The following is a 24,022-nucleotide window of genomic DNA, read 5'->3' on the forward strand; positions in this document are numbered from 1 at the left end:
TGCTTTCCCCTGGATAAATATGTACCTAAATCCCATGCTATAATTAGAAATGACCGCACTTGACTTCATATTCTGTGCTATAGCTACGTTTTCTGCATAATAGATATGCATTCCCAATAAGCATATACTCATAGTTAGTATGCTTTCAACGTACCATACTTCGAAACTCAAAACCGAACACGAATCGAAAAATTAAAAGCCTCAATACGGCCAATTTCGCACCCGGCGCGGCCGAAGCAAAGGATTTTTGCAGCGAGCGATATGCTTTCTCCATATGCAACGAACCATTTAGCTGGACGACGTAAAAATGCAGGGCACAATGGATTAATGAGCAAATATTTGGAAGTTTCCACTCATTGTATATGTGCTCATTGGTCTGAGTAAAAAAGTGTCTGGTCTGCTGGATAATTTTCAATTGTTACGTGACGACGAACTTTATGAAAATATGCCATTTTAAGGGGAAACACAATTCGAGGAAAGGGCCGGGGACGTGTTGTAAATCTCATACATTTTCACGAATCAGTTGCGTTCTGGTTGTTACGATTTTTCTAGCTCATCACTGGTAATATGCAGTGATGAGATTCGGCCGGTTCGCACCGGTTCCGTCTCACGGAATTTTATGAGATCAGCGAACTGGTTAACATTACTGAAAAAACATGACTTTTTGTAACAGAACCAGCTGAAAAATAGGATTTTTGTGATGGAACCGGCTGACAAAAAATTTGAATTTCACAACTGGTTATATGTCCGCAGTATTGGCACTGTGTCCAGTCCTGAACCATTTGCCTCATATTTCCGACAGTATACCCGAATCCCAAAGACAAAACAGCGACAGTAAAAATACCACCACTGGTCATAGTATGTATTTACGGTCATATTCGACCTTGAACAAACATATCAACAGACTTACCGATCAAGATCGTTATTTTTGCCGAACTTTGATGACCCTATGATTTTTATTTGACACAAGATGTCGCTATACTAACAAAATGTTTGTGGCTGTTTCCCGGGCAGCGCGACGCTGCTAATATTCATTTAGCACAAAGTGACTAGTTTATAGTCACTTTGATTTAGCCACGAGTACGTTACCGGTAACTTAGGTACGGTATGTGCGGGCACAATAATATGCGGAAAATCAACAATTTGGGAATATCGAAATTCAGTAAAATATGATGAAATAGTTCGTTCAATTTTTAAGTGTGACCTGATAGGAATATTGAATTTATTAAAAACAAGTAACATTAAAAGAAATGATTTATTATTGTATGACAGTATGAACACATGTAGAGACATGACGATCCCACACATCAATCATGATGTGACATTTTCTATGCAACACCAGCTTTGATGAATACTAGCCTAACTTATATGAAAAGATTCAAATGTCAAATTTATCCATAATTCAGATTAGATATTCATACACAGATAATGAATACAGGAATAGAAAAATGCCGAGCACCCACTCTCAAATTTTTTCAATTTTCATGCAAAAAATTAACTAATTTGATTAATTACTGGTAAATATGAATGATTGCACAAATTGGATGACGACTGTATGATAATATGGATTAACTTATTTTCTATGGACGTATATCTTACATTGGATTAACAAAATTCTGGTAATTGTATGGTTTTATATTTTTACTTTTCCTATTTGAACTTGTGGGGAATGTGTTTGAAATTATAAAACTGTTAAATCATAATACAAAAAATCGGGCAATTTATTCTAATTCGACACTAAAATCTCTATACAAAAATTCTGTTTGGCATTAGAATTTATTTGGCAAAAAAAGTTACATGCGGGCGCTGTTTTGTCATTTGCCACTGTATCTGTATGCATTATAATTCAAGTTCTTGAGGAGATATGCCTTCTGCAAATCAATATCCTCGTTCGTCGAATGACCTTTCCCTTGGATCTTCACTGGAGACAATATCTGAAGGTAACGAACTACTGGGTTTCGATTGTGATGTCGTAGTGACATAATTTCTGGATGGCGTAGTTAGGTGGTGGTTAGGAATAACATATGCAAAAAGGGTTATGCCAAGCCCACTAGAAGTACTAAACTACACTTGACCCGATTTCTGTTTAATCATTCCATATCTGGTATTTAGGGTGGATTAGTCAATAATCAGCTATGTTTTCAGTTCTATAAATTTGAGCTATCGATGCTAAACCCTCAGTATCTGAAATCTGTGTCAGTTGATAGATTTAAGTTGAAAATAAGAAAACAATTACTAAGTTTGCGAAAAACATCCAAGAAATAATGGAGATATCAGCATTTTAGTGGCTCTTTTTCTCCATCAGGTTAAAAACTGTGACTGGGAGACCGATAAATATCAAATTGTAGCCTATCTATGCTATTTCTGAAGGTAACCGAATGAAAATGAAAAAGATAATGTAAAAATAGGAATCTATACAAATTCGTTCTAATCAATTATGCACAAGAAAATCTCAGAACTTCCTGATGTAAACGGGTACATGACCACTGAAGGCAGGGGCGTGTTTAAAGTTTTCATCAATCAATTTTTTATAAGCAGTGCTCTGAGTCTGACACGAAGGAAATGTTACCTAGCAGATGTGTGATGCGTACATTTATTGGCGTGAAAATGCACATATTGTACTACCATTTCTAGTCTCCTACTAGCCTACTAGCGTTACATGCAAACTCTGACACATAAAGTAAAATTTATCGAAATGATCAACAGTAGCTATATTCTGGAGGTATTGGATGTAATTCATTGACATACCACACTTCTAGATCAGGGTTTCTCAAACTGTATGCCGAATTTTCATAAAATTGTTGAGATTTCATCACGATAATTAACACTGCAACATGAACTTTATTACATTGCAATCAATAATGGGTATAGTTCGGTACTACACATATAAAAGGTGAACCAAAAAAAAAGGAACCCAGTCGATTCGGAACAGATTGTATGGGTTCTTTTTTTCTGGGTCACCCTGTATAAAGATTTATTATTCTGTGTCCACCGAAGGGTGATGTAATATGCCACACTTCTCTAATATCTGAATATATAAAGCGTTATACTTTCTCGACCCCGACCCAAAAATACAAGTTTGCTCAAGGCAAAGTCGCTAGACTTTAAACTAAACAATATTTTTAAACTGTCAGCAATTAAGAAATAGAGGAGACTTTTAAAGTGATATTACTTTCATAATTTTTCACATGAAATATTTAGAGTTTTTAATTTTACCACAAACTTCCTCATGCGTATTTTCTGTCAGTATATATCAGTTCAACATATGCAATACAATATATATAGTACAACAAAATATTTTTTTCATCCCATTTTCATGATTCTGCATATATTATTTTTCTGCACTGACAGAAGTTAAAAGCTAAAAACGATAAAGACTTGTTACAATTGAGAATTGACCCACGAAATCTTGTTTATTGTTGAAACGCATAATATTTACAGATAAAGGATTTATTAAAGTGTGCCGCGACTTTTTATTCTTGTTAGTGTGCCGCAAGCTGAAAAAGTTTGGGAACCACTGTTCTAGATGATAGTTATGTGCTGGGCTCCTGGACGTCTTTCTGTCTTAATAAAGTTGGTTATTATATACAAATTGAAGTTTTTAATTTGGAATTGAATGAAACATCAATCTAGTAATGAAATTAGCTCATCATTTATCCTGTTAGGATATTTGTAATTTATGCCAAATATATTTCTTTAATTTCCCATTTCTAAATGATTTCTCTATAACTCAGAATCTTGAATTCAGTCGTGTTTGATTTAATACCAATTTTCTGCAGTGGACCATGGGCAATTTGATCAACGAATGTCTACGTCAGGAATATTAGATTTTGAAGACACAGATACAATGACGAAAAGTTCAATAATTTCTTCAGGAGGTTTATCAACGACGAAGAAAAAGAGAAGAAGAAATGTTGTAACAGCGTGTACTTCAGCCACAAGATATGATCTTGGTAATTTACCTTGAAATCAAACTGTTATCGTTCGACACGAAAAGCGAGAGATAAAAATTATTAAAAATAAAAAAGAGATATTTCTAGAACACACATGGCTAAACTGTAATAATAACATGTATAATTTACTAAATTTTTGTATCCACTGTTCATCCAGAGACTTGATAATGTTGAAAAAATCACTTACAAAAGCTGATAATGTGGCTTAGCTGATTAAGCTTATTTAGGTCTATAACTCTTTTTTCCCTAGCGTAAATATGGAAAGTCCTCAAACTCATATCTGATTATTTTTATTTGAAATCTATATTATGCTATTTAGTTCGAAGAAGCATGGAAGAACTTGGTATGGTTTCACTGCGTGATGAAGATACTGCATCTCATGCATATCTTGTTTGGTGTGATTCTGCTGTACAGGCTGATCGTATTCAAGAATTAAAGAGTTATCAACATATAAATCATTTCCCTGGAATGGCTGAAATATGTCGCAAGGACTACCTGGCACGAAATATGGCCAAGTATATTTCTTTTTTTTTTCTATTATCGAAACATCATATTTGATATGCAATTGTTTATGTATGTTTACATAAAGAAACATGTGTTCCTTGCTTAATTTCAATTCCACATATAATAATAACTACAAAATTGTCCGAAACTTCAGCAATTTCATCTGCTAAAGATAAAGGCCATTTTAAACTAGGCTACTTTTACCTGTTGACTAAGTAGATTATTATCTTAAGTGTAACAGATAAAAGTCTAGGAATTGAAAATACCTTCTACATTTAGTCCATGTTATACTGTTTCCATTTGTTTTAGAATGAGTCGAGCCAGACCAGACGAATACCATTTTATACCTCGTACTTGGATTTTGCCATCAGAGTATAATTTACTCGTTTTACATTGGAGAGATTTGAGAAAACGGAATAGAAAACCACCGACTTTCATCATGAAACCAGCCAATGGTGCTATGGGAAATGGGTAATTCAACTTTCATCATTTCTTGAAATGCAGCATGCATGAAATACGATACTCACTGCAGTAAATTAATATACATGCTGGTTTTTACAAAGCAGGATTTCATAAAAACTTTTTGAAGTTGTATTTATTGATGTTATAGTTTAATATCCGATATAGGCATATAAGTATATTGATGCATCATTGGGCTATTCCAAGTGACTCTATAGGACAATTCCAGAAATTTTGCATGTTGTTAGATGCAATATATTTATACATTGCTACCTACATGCTTTGTATTATTGTCCAATCGGTCCTTTATGGGGTTTGAACAAAACTGCACGTAAGTTACACTCAAGACTTACTTAGTGGATATAAAATATATATTAAAGTATAGCGTGACTCTACGGGACAGCAAATCCACCATGCATTAACTTTTCATTGTGTTGTAAATTGTTGCGCTAGTACAGCGGGAGCCCTCAATATTTTCTGGTGCAGTAACTGTAGGACCCCTCTATGTCCCACTCAATATACTCAATGTAACACTGTAGATCCATGATGATAATGTGCACATTGTACGTGACAGTGACACTACGTGAGATTTTTCCACTTCGAAACAGCGGCCTCTATCATCTCTTAAAATTCTAACAATAAATCGTTAAATAGCTAAAGGAGACATGTTCTACAGTACAGCATTGCAAACATTAATCTTTATTAACTAAGTCCAGTGCATCTTATTGAAATGATATAACTGGTACTCAATGTACTGTTACTCAATGTAATACTGTAGATCCATGAAGATAATGTGCACATTGTACGTGACACTACGTGACTTTTTTCCACTTCGGAACAGCGGCCTCTATCATCTCCTAAAATTCTAGCAATAAATCTACAATCTACAATGTTCTACAATCTACAGCACTGCAAACACTAATCTTTATTAATTTAAGTCCAGTGCATCTTTTTGCAATGAATAACTGTACCAAACAATCAAACACTTTTTGTTACAAGTCATCACAAGAAATGTCAATTACATCAAAATTTCTACATTTCAGGCCATTTTGTGTAAACCATCAAAAACCTGGGTGAAATCAAACACTTTTTTCATGAAATGAATGCAGTCCAATAAAATTCAAGTGTCTTTTGATTTAAAAAATACAAAAAAATACTTTTACTGCACTTTTTTAAAATATTTATGAAATTCAACATTTGCTTGGAATGGCCAGCCCCATTAATGGTTATTTGTATTTCACGTTGATTTTGGCATAGCCAAATCTTTATTTATATAACCGACAAACTATTTTAAGTGTGCATCCATTTATCATCATATTTTTTCATTTTAATATCCCTTTGAGCCTGATTAACTCTGAACTAGTAATATCATGTTACTTTAGTTGTTTTAAATGTACAATTAATTTTTTTTTCCAATATCAATTCTATATATCTAACATTGATGCTTATCTGAAGGTTAGATTTTTCACTTCCACCCTTACCTATCGTATGTGTTTTAAAAACAAAGTCTTCTTTGAATCGATGACGAAAGATATTCACCTTCTTTGTTAGTCACTTTGTTGTTCAGAATTATTGTATAATTAAACATGGCTGTGCATGACTTGATGACATATCATAAACTGGGGTTGTGATGGTCTGTTACCTAACAATACACCATGAATGTTTTATTTTATTCTAGGAATTTTGAAATCCTTCATCTGTGAAAGATGAAACCTTCAATTAAAATGTTCTTTTGACGTGACACGAGTCACAAACAATAGATTTTAATGACTTTTTGTTCTAATAAACCAGTACTCATACACACAAAATTATTGCGACCACTGACGCCTGCACCACTGTAACTAGTGGGATTCCATGATTTTTGCATTATTAATCTCATTTTAAACTTGTTGTTATGAAACTATACATATCATTTCTAACATAAAGAACAAGATTGGAATAGAAAGATCTAATTATAATATTCAAATATTGTGAAAATCATAAAACTTTGAACGAAACTAAATTTTCGTTTGTAATAGATATGAAAAAATCGAGGTTGATTGATGTTAATTAATAAAATTTCTATCAATTGGTCCTGATTTGAAGAATAAGCTTTTAATATTTGCACAATTATGTTTGTGTGATTGTCAAGAGGTTATTCAACTCATATTTACCCAACTATGAGCAATTAGAATTCACCAAGAAGAGAAGATTATGTTTGCTTTTGCTTTGTCTAGACTGATGCTATATTTACCATTCTGATTATAACATTCCTTCTTCTTTGTTTTTTGCAATCGTGGATAATGGGTGGGCCTCATTTTCACATTCCATCTATTTTACATGTTTGGCCAATATACATGTTTAAAACTGATTTCAGATGTCGGACCCAGATTAATTGTTTTCGTAGCAAAACTATTTTTTTCTTTCAGAATTCATCTTTTTCGGAACCCAGAGCGACTTGTTCCGCATGAACACATGATTGTACAGGAATACCTTGATCGCCCCTTCTTACTTGATGATTACAAGATCGATCTTCGATTGTATGTTCTAGTAACTCACTGTGATCCACTTCGAGCATTTTTGTATCGAGACGGCCTTGTGAGACTTGGAACTGAAAAATATGCAAGTCCTTCAGAGAGCAATGTGGTGAGTAATACAAGATGGTATTGTATAGAAAATCAGAATCTCCCTGGTATTAATCCATGAAATCATTCGATGCATATTTCACAACTAAAGCTTTCATTGGCATGACAATAATTATTAATACGCAACTTTTCATTCTGTAGCAACAATTAAAGCAGATATCAAATTTCACCTTCTATGTTGACAGTTTCATATACCGGTAGATTAACCATACCAAGTCTTTTTTCATAAAAAAATTTCCTGCGAGTTAATTATTAAATATTGGGCATATTGTTTGCTAGTTCAGTGCGGTAAGGTTGACGAATAAATTTGCTTGGATAATCCTGTATTGTTTTAATAGAGTATACTATCGTAATACAGGGATGCTAGTTATGTTTGTTGTTAACTTCCACAATCTTCGTTTCATTTCACTGTTCAAAGAATTTGCATATACCTTGAGGTGCATGACATGTTTTTATTATTATTAATAAGACACCAACTCTGGACTACAAAAAATCATATCCAATAAAACCTTTTTGGGTATGCGTGCCTTTTTCAATTGTTCCTTGAGAATGCTTATACAACTTATACAACAAAGTATTATTTGAAAATTTGAACTTAAAATTAACTTCTTAAGGCACAATATTCAAGTAATGAATAGCAAACAAAATAATAAAATATTCGAATGGCATTTTACTGTTTAACATGACCTGTGCTTTGCGCTGACACAGAACTCCCGCATCGTTGAATAGCAAACAAAATAATAAAATATTCGAATGGCATTTTACTGTTTAACATGACCTGTGCTTTGCGCTGACACAGAACTCCCGCATCGTTGAATAAAATGCTTGAGAATCCTGTAAGAAATTAATCACAGTTCTCGTGAACACACAGAGGTGTCGAAATTGAGTAGTCATCTTCGCATTATGGTGTTTTTTGTTTATTCCAGTACCTATGAAGCATAATGCAGGCTAAAAATTAGTCTGTTTTTTAAACAAATAGGGAGGTATTCAGTATTGGCCATGGCCATCCCTGATTGTAGCAATCTTTGTGGCGAAAAACAATCAATGGTGGTTGTCCCAAATAGAGCTGTATTAAAATTTACAATCTGGATGTAATGTGTCACAAATTCACTATTTTGAATTTAATAATAATAAAATCTTTGTACTTTTATAGGATTCTCTGTTTATGCATCTCACAAATTATTCTGTGAATAAATATAATGAAAAATTCGAACGACATGCTGATTATGATCGAGGAAGTAAAAGAAGTGTAAAATCCTTCATGAATTATCTTCGTACTGCTGGTTATGATACAACAACATTATGGAGGAATATTATTGTGAGTACTGATGATGCTCAAGGATTCAACTTAAACGAATCCATTACATTCATCAGAATATATTTTGTTTTTAATCAGGATCTTCTGGTGAAAACACTAATTGTTGTGAGTCCTCATATTCTTCATTCATATCGTATGAGTAGACCTGGTACTCCCCCACATGCAGACAGCGTTTGCTTCGAAGGTAAGCTACAACAGAATACTTACCACATTGGGTGTAATAACCTAAGTTTGCCAGACCAATAGATTTCAGTCTGTTGCTCTCTTGTGTATATTTTGTGACATGATGTAAAGATGTAGAACATAAAATATCAGCCGATTGCTGTAACCCAAAACATACCGTAATTATTTTGTATTCTCCATTGAAAATCTTTTTGCTCAAATGACTGGTTTCTGATATATTTATCATAAAACACTTATAAAGTTTTGCTTAACAATGTGAAGTGACACTGATCATACCTGTGTAGCATTTATTTTCTTTTTTCTTGGCTTTGCTTCATATAAATTATCATTTCAGATTTAAATTTTTGATATAACTTTTGTTTAGTTCTCGGATTTGATATATTTTTGGACAGAAAATTGAAGCCATGGCTTTTGGAAGTTAACAGGTAAATATGTCATTGGAATATTTGCACCGATAACTGATGCAAATTGTTAGATTTAGGTTTACTATTTGTAAAAAATACATGCAGATGCAGTCAACACTTTTTTTTATTTGTTCCAAAGATTTCCGTAGAGCAGGGTTTCTCAAACCATTTGGACCGCGGACTTCTGTTTGTGAATCTTGTTTTTACGGACCCCATCCTATGTCGTATCAATTTATGTGCTTAACCAACGAGAAAGGATAATTTTTGTTTTTTGAACTTTTATTTCAATTTATCAATGGTACATTCGTCAGTAACCCTGGCCTCCCCCGCGCATGGGGGACAAAAACGGTATTTATGAATATTTGGCAAGTGGTACGTTGTCTGGCGGATGGAACATTTTAAGATATTTAAAAGACACGTCAACGGCAGACACCGACAACTCACAGAGAAAATCATCTGCAAAAATAACAAATTTAAAATTGTTGCGAGGGGCTGGCAAACTTGGCGATGGGTTCTAAACATGGAGAAAATGTAACTGAATTATAATTACGGTACCACTCGCCTTTTCCTATCGACCTGGGTGAAATTTTGAAACAATGAAAGTGGAAAATTTTGATAAAGTAGCGGATTAAAATGAAAATGACCGAACTGATAAATCTCTTAAGAAAAGTGTTGCAATAACTGCAAAATAAAATTGGGATAACTAAAGCAAGCGGTATAAACTATATGGCATCTATGTGGACCCAAGCCAATCACGGAGCATGAGTTTGTGGAGGCAAGTGGTGGAAAAGAAATAAAATACAAACAAACTAATTTTGAGCCACAAGATCAGTGGACCTAATTTAATGAACAAAAGGCTCAAACGACCTAGGGACCCCAGTTTGGGAAACCCTGCTGTAGAATATCACAAAACATTTAATGCCCTTTTTCAATTTGATACACGATTCATGCATTTATGATAATTTGTGTATAATTCTTGTTTACTAGTACATATGAGAATCCTTATGTTGATAGGTGCAACAGACACAATGTAACTTTCTAGTAGAAACTCAGGTTCCACCAACTGTCCATCATTGTTTTTTTTTTTCTTTTTGTCATACCATTTCACTGTATTCCAGATCACCGAGTTTTGGAACAGATGAACGAGTTGATTATGATATCAAAAGTGGAGTCGTGAAAGATGCTTTGAGGCTACTAAATATTCGGTATGCATTAATAAAAATAATTAGGGAATATGAATGATTTTTATTAGAATTACCATTCATTCAGTCATGCAAGCCATCTTTACGTACGATTATCACAGGTCAAACTATTTTGAATATATATACCTATGTATAATAAACGGTACTCCAGAAGTATGTGCACCAAGATGGCAGACACCAGACGTCATATGTTTACCAGATTAGGGCTAGGCCATAATTTTAAGTACAAATACTACGGGAGTCACTTGGCTAGTCACCGAACTCGTAATAAAACTAAAATAAGGAAAATTGAAATAAAATTATGGCCTAACCCTTACCTAGTACACATACGACATTCCGGTGTCCGCCATCTTGATGCACATACTTCTGAAGCACCTAATAAACTAATACATTCAGCAATGCATTTGCGTTAAGTGCAATTAGTTAGATGCAGGAGTATAACTAGCTATAATCTTGAGACACAACTTTATTGTTAGAGTGACAGCCTTAAATCTTCTCCATCTGGTGGTATCTCCATCTAAATACGGTATGACCACTGTCTCAATTAGTTCATTTTTATTATATAGTTGATATTAGTCAGATAAAGTATGGTTAACCAGTTTAATTTGTTTCAATGAAAGGAGGAATATTTGCGAGGACATGGACAACTTATTTTTGTCCAGATCATATTCCCACGTATTGATTTATAAGTTGTTTTTGCTTTATTTTCAGCTCCAGTGATAAGTCCCGTAACCTGGCTCAACAAAAGTTAGAAGCTCAAAAGAGGTTACTGAGACCATCACATAAACGTCTTGTAACATCTAGCAGTTTGTCAACAGCTGCTAAAAGAAAATTGGTTTTGAATAGAAGAAAAGAGGAATTGGTATTTAATTATTACTATAAATATTGTTCAATGGCAGAATGAAAAATGTTTTTCATACCAATTAGTTCACTAACTATTATTTAAAAATTGGTCTCTTATTTGTATTCCCTGTCATGATAAAATTCTCACTATACCTTTACCTGCTTGAAATATCATTCAAGTTATTGCTTTTATATACTTTTGATTTTTTTAGAAATGTGGCATTTTTATATTCATTCTATGCTACTTTTTAGAAAGAACGACTGATTTGGGCAAGAAAAGATTCAGCAAGAGAAGAATATGAAAATAAAAATATGAATAATTATATGAGAATCTTTCCATCTCCAGAAAAACAGCAACAAGATAGGTTAATCCATAGTTGGCTTGTTTATGAAGTATTACTTACTAACTTATTTTACTTAAATATGCTGAAGTAGCTATTGTAGCCAGGATTGTTCAAAATGAATCGAATATTTGAATATTAAAGTATTCGAATGCTTTTTTAGCTAATTTTAGAATAATACCTAATAAGGCCACTTTTTGCCGTCAGCAATGTGTTTCGTGTTTGACAAAATAGAATTGGCACTTTGATTTTTTGTTATCTTCTGTGCAAACGTGCGGTGCATATTTTGTTGCGACATGGTTGTGTGGTGAACATATACACGCTTCCCTTGCAAAGCTTCCACTTAATTTACGCATTCATTTCCAGTTACTTTAAAAAATTGAGAATTTTGTGAAGCTGTATTTAATAACCAAAGGCATTCACTTTTAGAAAGCCGTCCTGTGAAATGTTTACTCCAGCCAATCCCGTGCCACACTATCGGTCCTACACTTCGCGAGCGAAAATGATAGGGAGTAATATTGAACATAATAATAGTTAAAAGAATCGACTTTTTCAGGGGATGATTTTCTTTTGCGTAAGATATTCAATCTATGACCAGCATTTAAAATGTCTTGCCATATTAATTTAATTCTGTTCAACATAACTGACTTACAAGAAAATGAAAGCATTATTACTCGAAAATGCCACAGCAATATGTGTACATAAAATGTGTGTCAACTGTCGGATTTGACAGTTGAACACTGAAGGAACACTATTTATTTCAGTACAATAATAAATTGATTAAATATACTTAACATCGGTTAGCTTATATCCATAATAATTCAGGGAAAAAGTTGGGTGCGGTCTAACGGTAATTTAAGAATAGATAAGAAGGTACATCGCGAGCACAATTGACTAACTTCAATGACTATTAAATATATTTCAAAATTTTCCAAAATAGCATAATATGTGCTGTAGATTAAAAAAATTTTGGAGATTTTCTAAAATTTCGTTTTCATTCGTAGCAGTGTCCCCACTTCCCAATAAGTTCATTCAAATGAATCTACAAAATTGGATTAATTGGAAACCTTACTCTGAGAATATAGTGATGTTGATCAGAGTTGGATCAGTTACAGTAATTCAGTTCAATTACAATTACTCCCTTAAATATTTCAATTACGGTATATTACGATGACTCCGTGCAAAAATATCAAATTACAGTGACAATTACAACAGAGCAATGCTCAAATATATGGGCACGTTACACAGAGCGAAGCAGCTATTTTTAGACCAATTTTTGATTACTTCTATTAATTAAACTACAACTCCTAAGAAGACTATAAAATGTTGATTCACTTATTTGATTCAAACCTAAATTTCCGAAACACAACTAAAAACTAACGAATAGCGTTCGAAATCGCGAAGTGAGGTTTTGTTTACAACCACCACTGAAAACCTGTCTGAGTGTCTTAACGGATGCGAAACGGCATATTGTTACGTCACTTTTTTGCACCTTGCTGATGGGCTAATGTTACGAAATAAAAAGGGAAGGCGATTCTCGGAATACGCCCCTTGGAAAAATATTTCGCCCTTTTTCATGTTAATGCGGGCCAGACGAAAGGACGCCGTAATTTGGTGACCCCAGGTATAATTGAAAGTGTAATTGAGCCAAAATTTTAGCAAATTACGTTCAGGTGACGGGCTATAAAAAATTAGTTTCAATTCAGTATTAACAAAAATTTGATAAAAGTAGACGTATAGAACTGCATGATCTTTTCGATTAATAAAAGTGTAATGAACATATTGACCAGTGTCAAATGATGATAAAGTATTCATACTCATGATATTTACCAACAATTAATAAAACAGTTTTATTAACTGACTGACCACATGGGTAGATCGGGAAATTTGCTCTCTAGAGTAAATATTTATTGGTGGAATGTAATCCGTATAATCATAATTCCTCTCATTTATCAACATTCGTTATTGGTTGCTCACGGTCAACAGTGTACATATTGAATATTTTTGTTTTCTCACTAATCAATTGACTGGTTAACCTGCATTTCACATACATCAAACCTACCGGTAATCAATTGCCTTTCAGTGTTTCTATTATTTTTAATTCTCTATGCTAATATACATCCTTTACCTTAGATATCTCGGATTACTTCAAGAATCATTTAGTCTTTTCCTACAATCTCGCTCAGCTCCCTTCCAGAAGAATATCATTGACCAGTATAAACAACAGAAAGTGAGCATTTGCTGGTTTGGACAGTAGACTGAACAATCTTATTTAAGATTATTGTTGTTATAATATGATATAATTCTGTTATATATGTATACCATCTATCATGGTTGCTCTGTCCATGTTGGTGACTCATATGCTATATGGACCATACTTGGGAGAGTTGTAGTGTCAATCCAGTGAAATTATTTTTCTAACTATAATATTTCAATAAATATTTCAAAATTTTAATCTTGCGCTCATTCCGAATTAAAATTTTCATCACAAAACGAAACAAACTTCATTAATCTAGTAGGTTCTGTTATTACAAAGACTTCATGAATGTGTTTTAAAAACTAGATTTGTGCAGAGATATTTTTCTTTTTTTGGTTTAATGAATTTGGTACATTAAAAATCAGGAAGATGAAATACTTGACCTACTTGAACAATGTGAGAGCGAAGAAGTTGGAGAAAATCCCAGGTCACGACAACAACCCCAACTGTTATCAAGCATGCCAGTTTTATCACCTCCTTCATCGAAATCTTCTAGAAGAAGAAATAGATCTTCATCTTCCACCAGTGATTCTTCTGATTCAAGTTCTTCGGAAGTAAGATTAAATGCAATTACCAGATTTAGATAGCTTGACATTACTAAACAGATAAAAGTTGGCGAAATTTTTTTTTCGTTTTCTCACCATGGAACCGTTCTGCAATTCTTATGAAGCTCCAATCTAGTACGAATTTCAAACATTTTCCATCTTTGCAGATACATTCGAAAAAAAATTGCCCTGGAATAGCTCACAAATTTAATGATTCACCTATTCTTTTATTTGTAAATTTCGAATCAATGCATTTCTCAATCATATACCGCTTTCATTCCCAAAAGGATATTGAGCAGAGAAGCTAAAAAAATAAAAGAGCAAATCTCATTTTACATATTGACAGTGGTATTCTGGCATCCAGTTATGATCATGTCACTTACAAATGAAGCAGTGCAAAACAGAAAATAAATTTGGTAATCAATGTTCACATATAATACTTTCAAATTAGGAGATTGCTGTACTCTGCACTCTTACATTTCTATATTACTCTTTGATAAGCATTTCCTATTGAAATTAAGGATGAACAAAAGAAGTATGGGAATCTGGAAAGTAAAAGCAAGCGACACACAATATCCAAATTATCACCTGAAGCTGAAAGAGCAACTCATCTGGTTGGTATTTATACTTTTATTTTCTTGTTATATAATTTTCACAGTCAAATTTTTGCTCAAATATATTCAGCAGATTAAAGATGGTGCATGGTGCTAGAGACAATAATACCTTTTTATGTTATTCTGAAATAATCCTCAACATAGATATGTACATAACATACGTATGTTATATATTATAGCTTTGGTTTGAGTATTTAATATATTATTATTACATCTCGAGGTTCGCCATGGCAGTGCACAGACTCGCAGTATTTATTCACCAGTTCGAGCAAAGTCTGCAGGATCTAATCGAACAAAAAGTGCCTCACCGGTACAGAGTAGACCCTTAACCAGCAACAGCAGTAATAGAGATTACGGGAAGAAACCAACCAGACCCAATGATCCGCGGTATAGTATACTTTAGTCATGCTAAATTAAAATGCAAATAAAATATTATGCCTTTATATTGTGTGTATCTGAATAAAGTACACTTAATAAATTGTCCTCACTAGGGTGTGCCAGTGGTCTTGCTACATGACTCAACATTGTCTCTAATTCGATTTAAACTCAATAAATATAATTTCTCTAAATTTTCTGCTGTCAATTTTGAATTTGTGATGACTTCATGCAATTTATTGTTTGCGTGGGAGAGAGCGAGATAATAAAAGGTTTTTTTGGTCGTTGGTTTCGAGAAATCATTTATTTATCATTAATATTTATGTGTCACTTAACGATAATACGAATATAAATATTTTGGTATGGACAAAACAAATATTTATAATGAGTTTTTTATAAATATTTTATTCTGTTTAGTTAGAAAAGTCTCCATATTTAAATATTTAGATGACTTGAATTAGCCTGAGGTTTTTAGAAATTAAACTGTGTGTTTATACTGCCTTCGACAGACCTTTGACTGGAAATGGATTTGCACACTAATAAATCCAAGATAATATTTTTTTGAAAATTACTTGGATTGAATACTCGAGATTTTGAGCTTACATTAATTCTTGCTCAGGTTAATGTAGACAGCAAACTTAATTTTTACTGGTTTCCAATTATTGAATTAATCAAACGATTGCGTGTGTTATTCTCAAATCTTCTTATTTTATATTTCCACCATTATTTTAGGCCAAATGTCGGTATTGTTTCCCAGCAAATGGCGCCCAATGGAATGACAGCTGACATAGGACATGCTGCTATCGTTCAAGCTTACATTAATTCATACAGTGAAGTGGGAAGGTTGGAAATTTCATCAAATTATATATTGAACTTAAAATGATCTTGAATTTTATTCATTTCATGTCGATTGTGGGAAATAAAATATATTTCAGAGTGCAATATATAATAATATGTGACATTTATGCAGGTCATTTCAAATTAAAATTATACACAATGTTTGTTTAACTAAATTGCTGAAAAATTAATAGGTTTTCAAGTTAATTTTTAATAAATTAACTCGATATGTCATTTTATCTGAAGCTTCAAACAGGTCATGCAATTTCTTCTTACTTCGCTATTTTGTAATGTTATTGCAGTTTTTATTTGTATCGGCTTGTTAAATTCATTCAATACTTATGGGACTGTGTTATTATTTCTTTTTTGTACTGTACCCAATTTTTTTGTACGCACCACCGGGCCCAGCCCATCGCTTGTGCTGGGCTTGTTATCACTGCAAAATGTCATTCAGAAGTAGGAGTAGTGTTTTTTGTTTCATTGAAGTAAAACATGAAATCTTAATTGTGTCCTTCACAAATGTTAATGAACAAGATTTGTTTCATGTACAGAAAATCGAAACACTATCCAATAAATCGTGGAAGAACGAATAAACAAAAGACATTGGATTTGGATGAGTTAACAGCAAGTGCAGCCCATGAAAGAGAGGAAGAATTATTTGCCAGAACATTGACTGCATTGAAAAACACAAGAATAAAGTTTCCTGGTAAATCTGATTCTGGAGCTGAAAGAATTTTGGATGATGTAAGTTGGAATAATTTTGAATGACATAAGTTGAAATTTTGAGACGCTGAAAATAAATGACAAATCATCTGCTATATCCAGCCAGAAACATTTAAATGTAATTATGTTAGTGGATGCTGCCTGGTTCTAGTGTTTGCTGCTCATGTAAAATGATTTATGATACTCTTCCTATAACCACAGATAAAAACAACATTATATGTAATATTATTAGCATTGTTTAATCACAAATTTATCATAAATTTCGTATAATTTGATTGTTTCTAGATCATGGATAACTGGAAATCTCATAAATCAAGAGTTGCTTCTTACTGGCTGATAAAACTTGATACTGCTAAGCGAAAGAAGGTACATTTGCCAAAAGATAAGAATACACTTTTTGTACATGAAAAAATGAATTATTATTATATTGAAAATAGGTAACACCGTTTTTTCAAATTGTATTTTGTGGAAATCTACTAATATTACAGCTATATGTGAAAAATAAAAAAAACAAGCATCATATGCTAAAATCCCGAAACCTTCATCTTTTCATGATGTTTTATGAATATTCTTATCAATCATCAGGTAATTGATATAGTTCGTGGAAATGTACGAGCTGTTGTGCAAAGGACTTGGATTGTTGTTAATGTGGATTCATTGAAAATAATGAGAACTTTTAATAGAGTATTCAACAGAATGCATGCTAATCATGGACAAGGGTTGTGGAGTTGTTTTTCAACCTCAAGGTATCTTCAAAATTTGACAATATGCTTTTAATTTACCACATTGGTGATTTAGAAATGCCTGAAGACTTTTGACACAAAATATGAAACTGCCATTTTTGAAAGGTTTGAAAGAATCTTACCTGTAACCCAAGTTTTCAATCTGTCTAATTTTTTTTTTTAATGCATTTTTATTTGTATCATGATTTTGCTGTACACAGCCATTGAAATTGATATTGAAAAATTAGCTTTTTATGTATTTAACATACTGATTGTATTTTATACCAGTAATTCATGGGAAACAATGTTCAGTAAAAGCAGTGACACATTGTCAGAATGCGAGATGGAATGTTGTAGAAGAATTGTGCAATTATGTAAAGATTGCTTGCTGATTGTTTATCAATTTGCAAGTGATGCACAGACTTCTTCTGCAAATTATGTACCACCAAGTACACAAACAATACAAACCAAGGTGCTCCCAGGATCTTCATATTCACAGAGTCCACGTTCTGCAACACTTGCTATGTCGAACCATGCAATCACAAGAGGAATTTACATGAAGCCTGACAAACCATCATTTTCAAGAACTGATTTGAATTCGCATAAAAGGTACCATTTTTTGAACATGAATATGTTCTGAACATAAATACTGTATCACAGTATTTAGTTTTGAAAATGAATGAAGATTATGAATATCTACAAACAATTTTTTCTTTGAATCAGGGGATTTTCTGTGTGCCGAGGGTTTTTTCAGTTTTTTTCTTGCATTTGGTTAAAACATCTGATTTCAGGAAACATCCAATCGTAAGAATGAGTCTCAAATATTTCTAAACATATACCTTAAAACAATAACCAGGATTTTTCTTTCAGTGACCATGTAGTACATGTGGTGTCCAATCGTCCAGATCGATCTCCTCTTTCTTTGATTGGTACAGCAGAAAAGCAAGCATCTGGTGATAGTACAACTAGTAGAATATCTCTGTTGGATGACAAGTACAAGAATAGACTGACCGAGGACAGAAACATGGCACCTCTATCCTTGGACGACCTTCCCAAGAGGTACATGATCCTAAATATATGTTTTCAGTTTCATACATATGCTGTGTCGAAAGTCTCTCTATTGTCTTCGAATGTGACAAGATTTTCTTGCAAGATAGGTTAGGATTTTAATATCTTGGGGAAAGGAAAGCTGATGATGCGATTTAATCATATGGCAAGCCACAGCATTTCATCCGGTTACCAGGTCATGTCGAGTATGGGAGTAGTTGACCATTTATTTGATTTAGATGCTTAGACTTGATACAGATTGTGATACATTCACAGTCAAGCAATCATTGATAATGCTTAGAACCCATTACAAATATTGTTATTCATAAAAAAAATATACAATATCATTGCCCTTTTCTTTACTCTGGTAAAAAAATTTCACATTACTAAACTCTTACTGGAGGATTTACATATTTATCCCGGGGAGAGGGAAGCCGATAAGACGGCTTATCCATATGGCGAACCACGGCCTCTCGTCCGGTTACCATTCCAAGTCGGATATGGGATTAGTTAGTTATACTGTATTGTTTGTTTTCGGAAGCATGGACTTGGTGGTGGAGGAAGCCGTAACCGACCAGCGGTTACGTGAACCACCCAACGACGGCGAGGAGTCCAGCAATCCTCTCGCACATAACCATCCCTGCATGGGATTCGAACCTGCGAACCCACGCAGAGTAATTAGAGGTGCGCTCGCGAGCGTATTTCTAACGCTTAACACGTTGAGCCACACCGCCGCGCCGACTGTTGATGCAGAATTGATGCAATAAAATATCTTCATCGCACGCACTTGATTTTGCATGTCTACTTTACGCATACATTTCTTCAAACGATAATAATACCCAATGATAATTCTAGACGACTCAAAATTATTTTCTGACAGTTTGATTTTGTGACAGTCCTTACTATTGCGGAAACCATGAATAATTGAGACATTAGATTATAGCCCATTTCGCAATATCAATATTTAATAATGGCAATTTGCAATTGCAGGAATGTTTATATTTTTCAAAATGTCAATTTAATGCAGAATGATTACTGGATAAAAACAACGCATGAGCGACAAAGTGTTGCCCTGTTCTTCTTTTGATCAGTGTTCTCCTATCTTGAATAGATTTGAAAGTTATTGCCCGATTTAGTATCGTGTGGGTTTATTTTATTATGGGCTTCAACTGTTTTTAGTGGATGAGTGCATACTTGTATGTTTTACTTTGTCCTGAGTTTTGCTCATCTTCCATGTAAATCTGCATTTTGTTTGTCCATTTGTTGTTGACCCTGGGAGGAAATTGAAAATGTATTTGCATTGTCCCCATCCGAAATATATCATATATTTGTTTATTTATTTGTATACTTCTGTCTACTCATTACTATACTCAATAAAACAATAATGACTCATTACAGATTTACCAGATCTTTGCAAATGCCATCCATGAATTCAACGTATGGATCATCAGCTAGATTGACATCCAATGCTCCAATTTATTCCCGTCAACAAAATCCAAATAATGAAATGGAGAGAAGTAATATACTCTCATCCTTGCAAAGATCAAAGACTGATGTTGGAATAAAAACTCGCTGAGCAACATCATTTAGTTTTTTTTATTTGCACTTAAGTTAAATAATTCTCTTCAAGACATAAATTAAGTGCAACAGATAGAATGAATTTTTGTTTCACTGTCAGACAAGACTATGCTCGTTATAGTCAGTGCTATTAAAACGTCTTCATTAAAAATCTATACCATGTTATTAGACTGATCGTTTGTAATAGTTATTTCACCCGCACTTCTAATATAATCATTCAATTTACTTTATAGTATGGTGATAATCAGATTCTAGCAGTTCATACGGTACAAATTGGGGTATTTTGTCATTTAGTATATTGTCAATATTTGTAACAAAATGAAAATGCTGTAAAATGTGGTACAGTTTCGATTTAACACAGAATAAATAATTTTTGCTGATGATACTGATGGAAACAATTCTTTATCTTAAAATCCAAATTCTGGAATTTATTTTGTGCAATTTTTTTTACCCATGAATATCTTGACTTGATATCATGTACACCAAGTTATGATATTCAGAAACTTTCACTATTTTAGAATGGCTTTTATTTCATACAGGTTCTATCAGCATTTTTCTCAGTTCCATGATTGCTATTGAAGTGTGTCTAGCTTTGTTGTATACACTTAAAATGCATATTTCTAGCTTTTTGTCAAATATGTTATGTGAGTTTACATCCCTAGAACATGTGTTGTTTTGCTATAAAAATACATTTAACATAGTACATCTAACACGGTTCCTATGTATGAAGCAAGTCCATTGGTATGTTTATATGTATATGTCTATATTTGCCTTCTTTTGCGGTATACATGGTTCTTTCTGTACTGGTGTATATTACTATACTGTATGATGTATGCAACATCTGTGCCACAGTCTAGTTTCATTATTATTATCTCTTATTTTAATGTGCCTTCACCTGCAAAGAGCAGTATTAGCTAATTTACAAGATGAATTGTACTTATTTTACTAAATAGTTAGGATTTCATTGTATTTTTGTATCACACTGTGCACTTCAATATCCTAAGAATAATTTGTAATACAAGTAGTGTCAAATACAACTGTGTCTCACTGTAGTGTCAAAATGAGTTTTATTGGATTAAATTCGAGTTCAAAAAAATCATCAAGTCTATGAGTAAAGGGGTCTGTGTCTAATTTTGTGCTCATTATCAAGCCATTCCGTTGTAGTAGTCCACAACCACAGAGAAAGCTTTTACCTATAGTCATGATATGTGATGTGATGTCTCTGCCATGAACTTGTTCACCTTTCAGTTACTTATACTTAAGCGATTGTCAGTGTCAAAACACAATACAAGTCCTATTTTCGTGACGCATCACATCGGAGGGATTTAACCGCTCTTGCGGTCCTTTTTTATACACTTGCTTACTTAATTTTATGAACTTGTCGACGGGAACTTGTCTTTCAACAGTTTTACACTCATGATCCTTGATATTGGTCTCTCACCAAATACAATTTAATAACTATCTCGTATATATTTTTGTAAAAAGCTATCATATTTACCACTTTATTATTATTGTGCTTTGTTGCATTTTCGAAATTTGTATATATATAGCACTGTTGATACCGTAAACGCAGGTAACTTCGGATGGTTTATAACTTCGGATGAAATTTTCAATCGTTTATATCTCGACTAAATTACGTCATATTCTGCTTCTGGCAGTTTCTATAGAGAGTCCTTATATATCTTAATCTCTTATCATATTCAGTCGCCTAATAGGATTTATTTTTTGACACAAAAAATCACCTTTTTGCCAAAAATTGACACCTCGCTTTTGAGCGGCTAAAATAGCGACTTCTATCGACGCTAACTTCACTAAAAGACCGTCAATCGCTAGAGGGCATACACAATGTACAAGGAAAATTACAGTGATCACGAGATGTCGTACGAGATTCAAGTAAAATATATTATTTTGATTTAAAAATTTCGTCAAAATATCGACGTTACGGTGCTTACGCTGAACGTGACGTCAACAACGTGATTCAATTTCGCTCCATTTAAGGCCGACGTCACATTGCGTAACTCGTGCGTAACTCGCTGCGACATTTGAACGCCAGACTATGTGGCGCCACGTGTAGTTAAATATAAAGTGTAAACTCCTACCTGATCCTCGTCACCAAATCCTACAAAAACTTAATTATAGCCCCGGTCATATGCTGTTTATTCATTGTGAATCCGGTTAATGCACATTAAATTTGTGTGTTAACATTTCGGCATTCTTCGACCGTATAGATGTTGTTGATACGTAAGGCTGATGAACAGCCAGATACGCGTATCTATACTATCACAATGACAAGGTTTTACGATCGGCGATGATAATATATTAAGAGTAGAATGTTGCACAGGTGAGCATGAAACTCTGCACAGGTGCACACAGCAGGAGATTGGAGGTTTTTGGCGTTTTTATCCGTTTCATGTCTATCTGCCTGTGAATACATTATATCTGAATTATCAACACGGCCACAAGCTACACTGTTCCATATTGTTGTCCACTTCCATTTTTTTTACTTTTACTACCTACCGTAATTCATCATCCATTTTTCTTTTTTATTATTTTCATTCGTTTCATTTTTGTTTTGTATTAAAAATTGTTTTCCATTTTTACTTTTACGACTTATTTTATTCGTCCGTTTTTTATTTTCATTTGTCCCATGTTGTCTCATTTTTGTTTCGTATTGAAACGATCATAATAGCAAGATATAGCACTTTCATGAAATTAAGAATAGTCAAGAGATAAATGGTTTAGTTTTGCGAAACGTCAGGAATAAGGCTGGGCAAAATTATTACATGCGTTGTATTTTGAAGCATTTAGCGGTAATAATTATGGCGCGACACTGTCAAAATCGTCGAGTAAAGTGCTGAGTTCGCAAATTCCGCAGATAAAATTGTGAATTAGTCGGTAACGGTTTTAGCTATAATAACCGTTGGGGTATTGTTTTGTTCAAAAAAAAGTTAAAACTTGAAAGAAATAGTTATAATTAGTGTCCGACCCGCTATCAGGACCAAAAGCCTTATGACAAGTATAAATGCATAACGGCCGATTTATTCAATCATTATTATAAATAAAAATTCAGTATTCGCACAATCGCGGGTGCAAAGCATAACAACATCAATCATCGTCTTAATAAATATCTCCATCTCGGCGACGATAATAATATCACCGTTCGCTTTAAACTCGAACGATTAATAGTATACAAACGGTGATAAGTAAGATCAAAGCCAACACGTAAGATTAAATCAGAACAAAATTAATTTGGGTTTTGAAATCAGTCCTTCTTGTCTTCAAGAGCTGTTGCCGATGTAAACACACGGGTACACCAGATATATAAAACTTTGATGTCCGCCGACCCGGAAGAATTAATAATCACAAAAACGGCCATCATAGATGAACGCCAGTGTGCGACACGCAAAACGAATCACGGCGTCGTAAGTTCTACGCAGCGACGTTATCACGCGTCACTGATCACGCAGACATTTCTCTCTCACGACGAAGTGAC

General features: G+C 33.6%; 1 protein-coding gene across 1 annotated transcript; it reads left to right on the forward strand.

The window, feature by feature from the left end:
• Positions 1-1,398: 1,398 nt before the first annotated feature.
• On the forward strand, positions 1,399-21,865 carry LOC120336349 (tubulin polyglutamylase TTLL7-like). Its single transcript, XM_039404017.2, has 22 exons — positions 1,399-1,940; positions 3,780-3,953; positions 4,273-4,468; positions 4,767-4,928; positions 7,325-7,541; positions 8,694-8,858; positions 8,937-9,042; positions 9,406-9,466; positions 10,564-10,650; positions 11,359-11,509; positions 11,743-11,855; positions 13,965-14,061; positions 14,454-14,642; positions 15,155-15,247; positions 15,468-15,634; positions 16,355-16,465; positions 17,011-17,203; positions 17,468-17,548; positions 17,768-17,928; positions 18,193-18,513; positions 18,775-18,963; positions 20,350-21,865. The coding sequence occupies exons 1-22, from the start codon at positions 1,865-1,867 to the stop codon at positions 20,525-20,527; spliced, it is 3,288 nt and encodes a 1,095-aa protein (XP_039259951.2). The 5' UTR covers positions 1,399-1,864; the 3' UTR covers positions 20,528-21,865.
• The last annotated feature ends 2,157 nt before the right edge of the window (positions 21,866-24,022 follow it).

Source organism: Styela clava, chromosome 2 (assembly GCF_964204865.1).
Source record: "Styela clava chromosome 2, kaStyClav1.hap1.2, whole genome shotgun sequence".
Taxonomy (NCBI): Eukaryota; Metazoa; Chordata; class Ascidiacea; order Stolidobranchia; family Styelidae; genus Styela; species Styela clava.

Coding starts and splice junctions, on each gene's coding strand:
- LOC120336349 (XM_039404017.2), top strand. CDS start 1,865: ATGCCTTCTGCAAATCAATATCCTCGTTCGTCGAATGACCTTTCCCTT. Junction 9,043..9,405: donor AGACAGCGTTTGCTTCGAAG/GTAAGCTACAAC, acceptor ACTTTTGTTTAG/TTCTCGGATTTGATATATTT. Junction 15,635..16,354: donor ACCAGACCCAATGATCCGCG/GTATAGTATACT, acceptor CCATTATTTTAG/GCCAAATGTCGGTATTGTTT.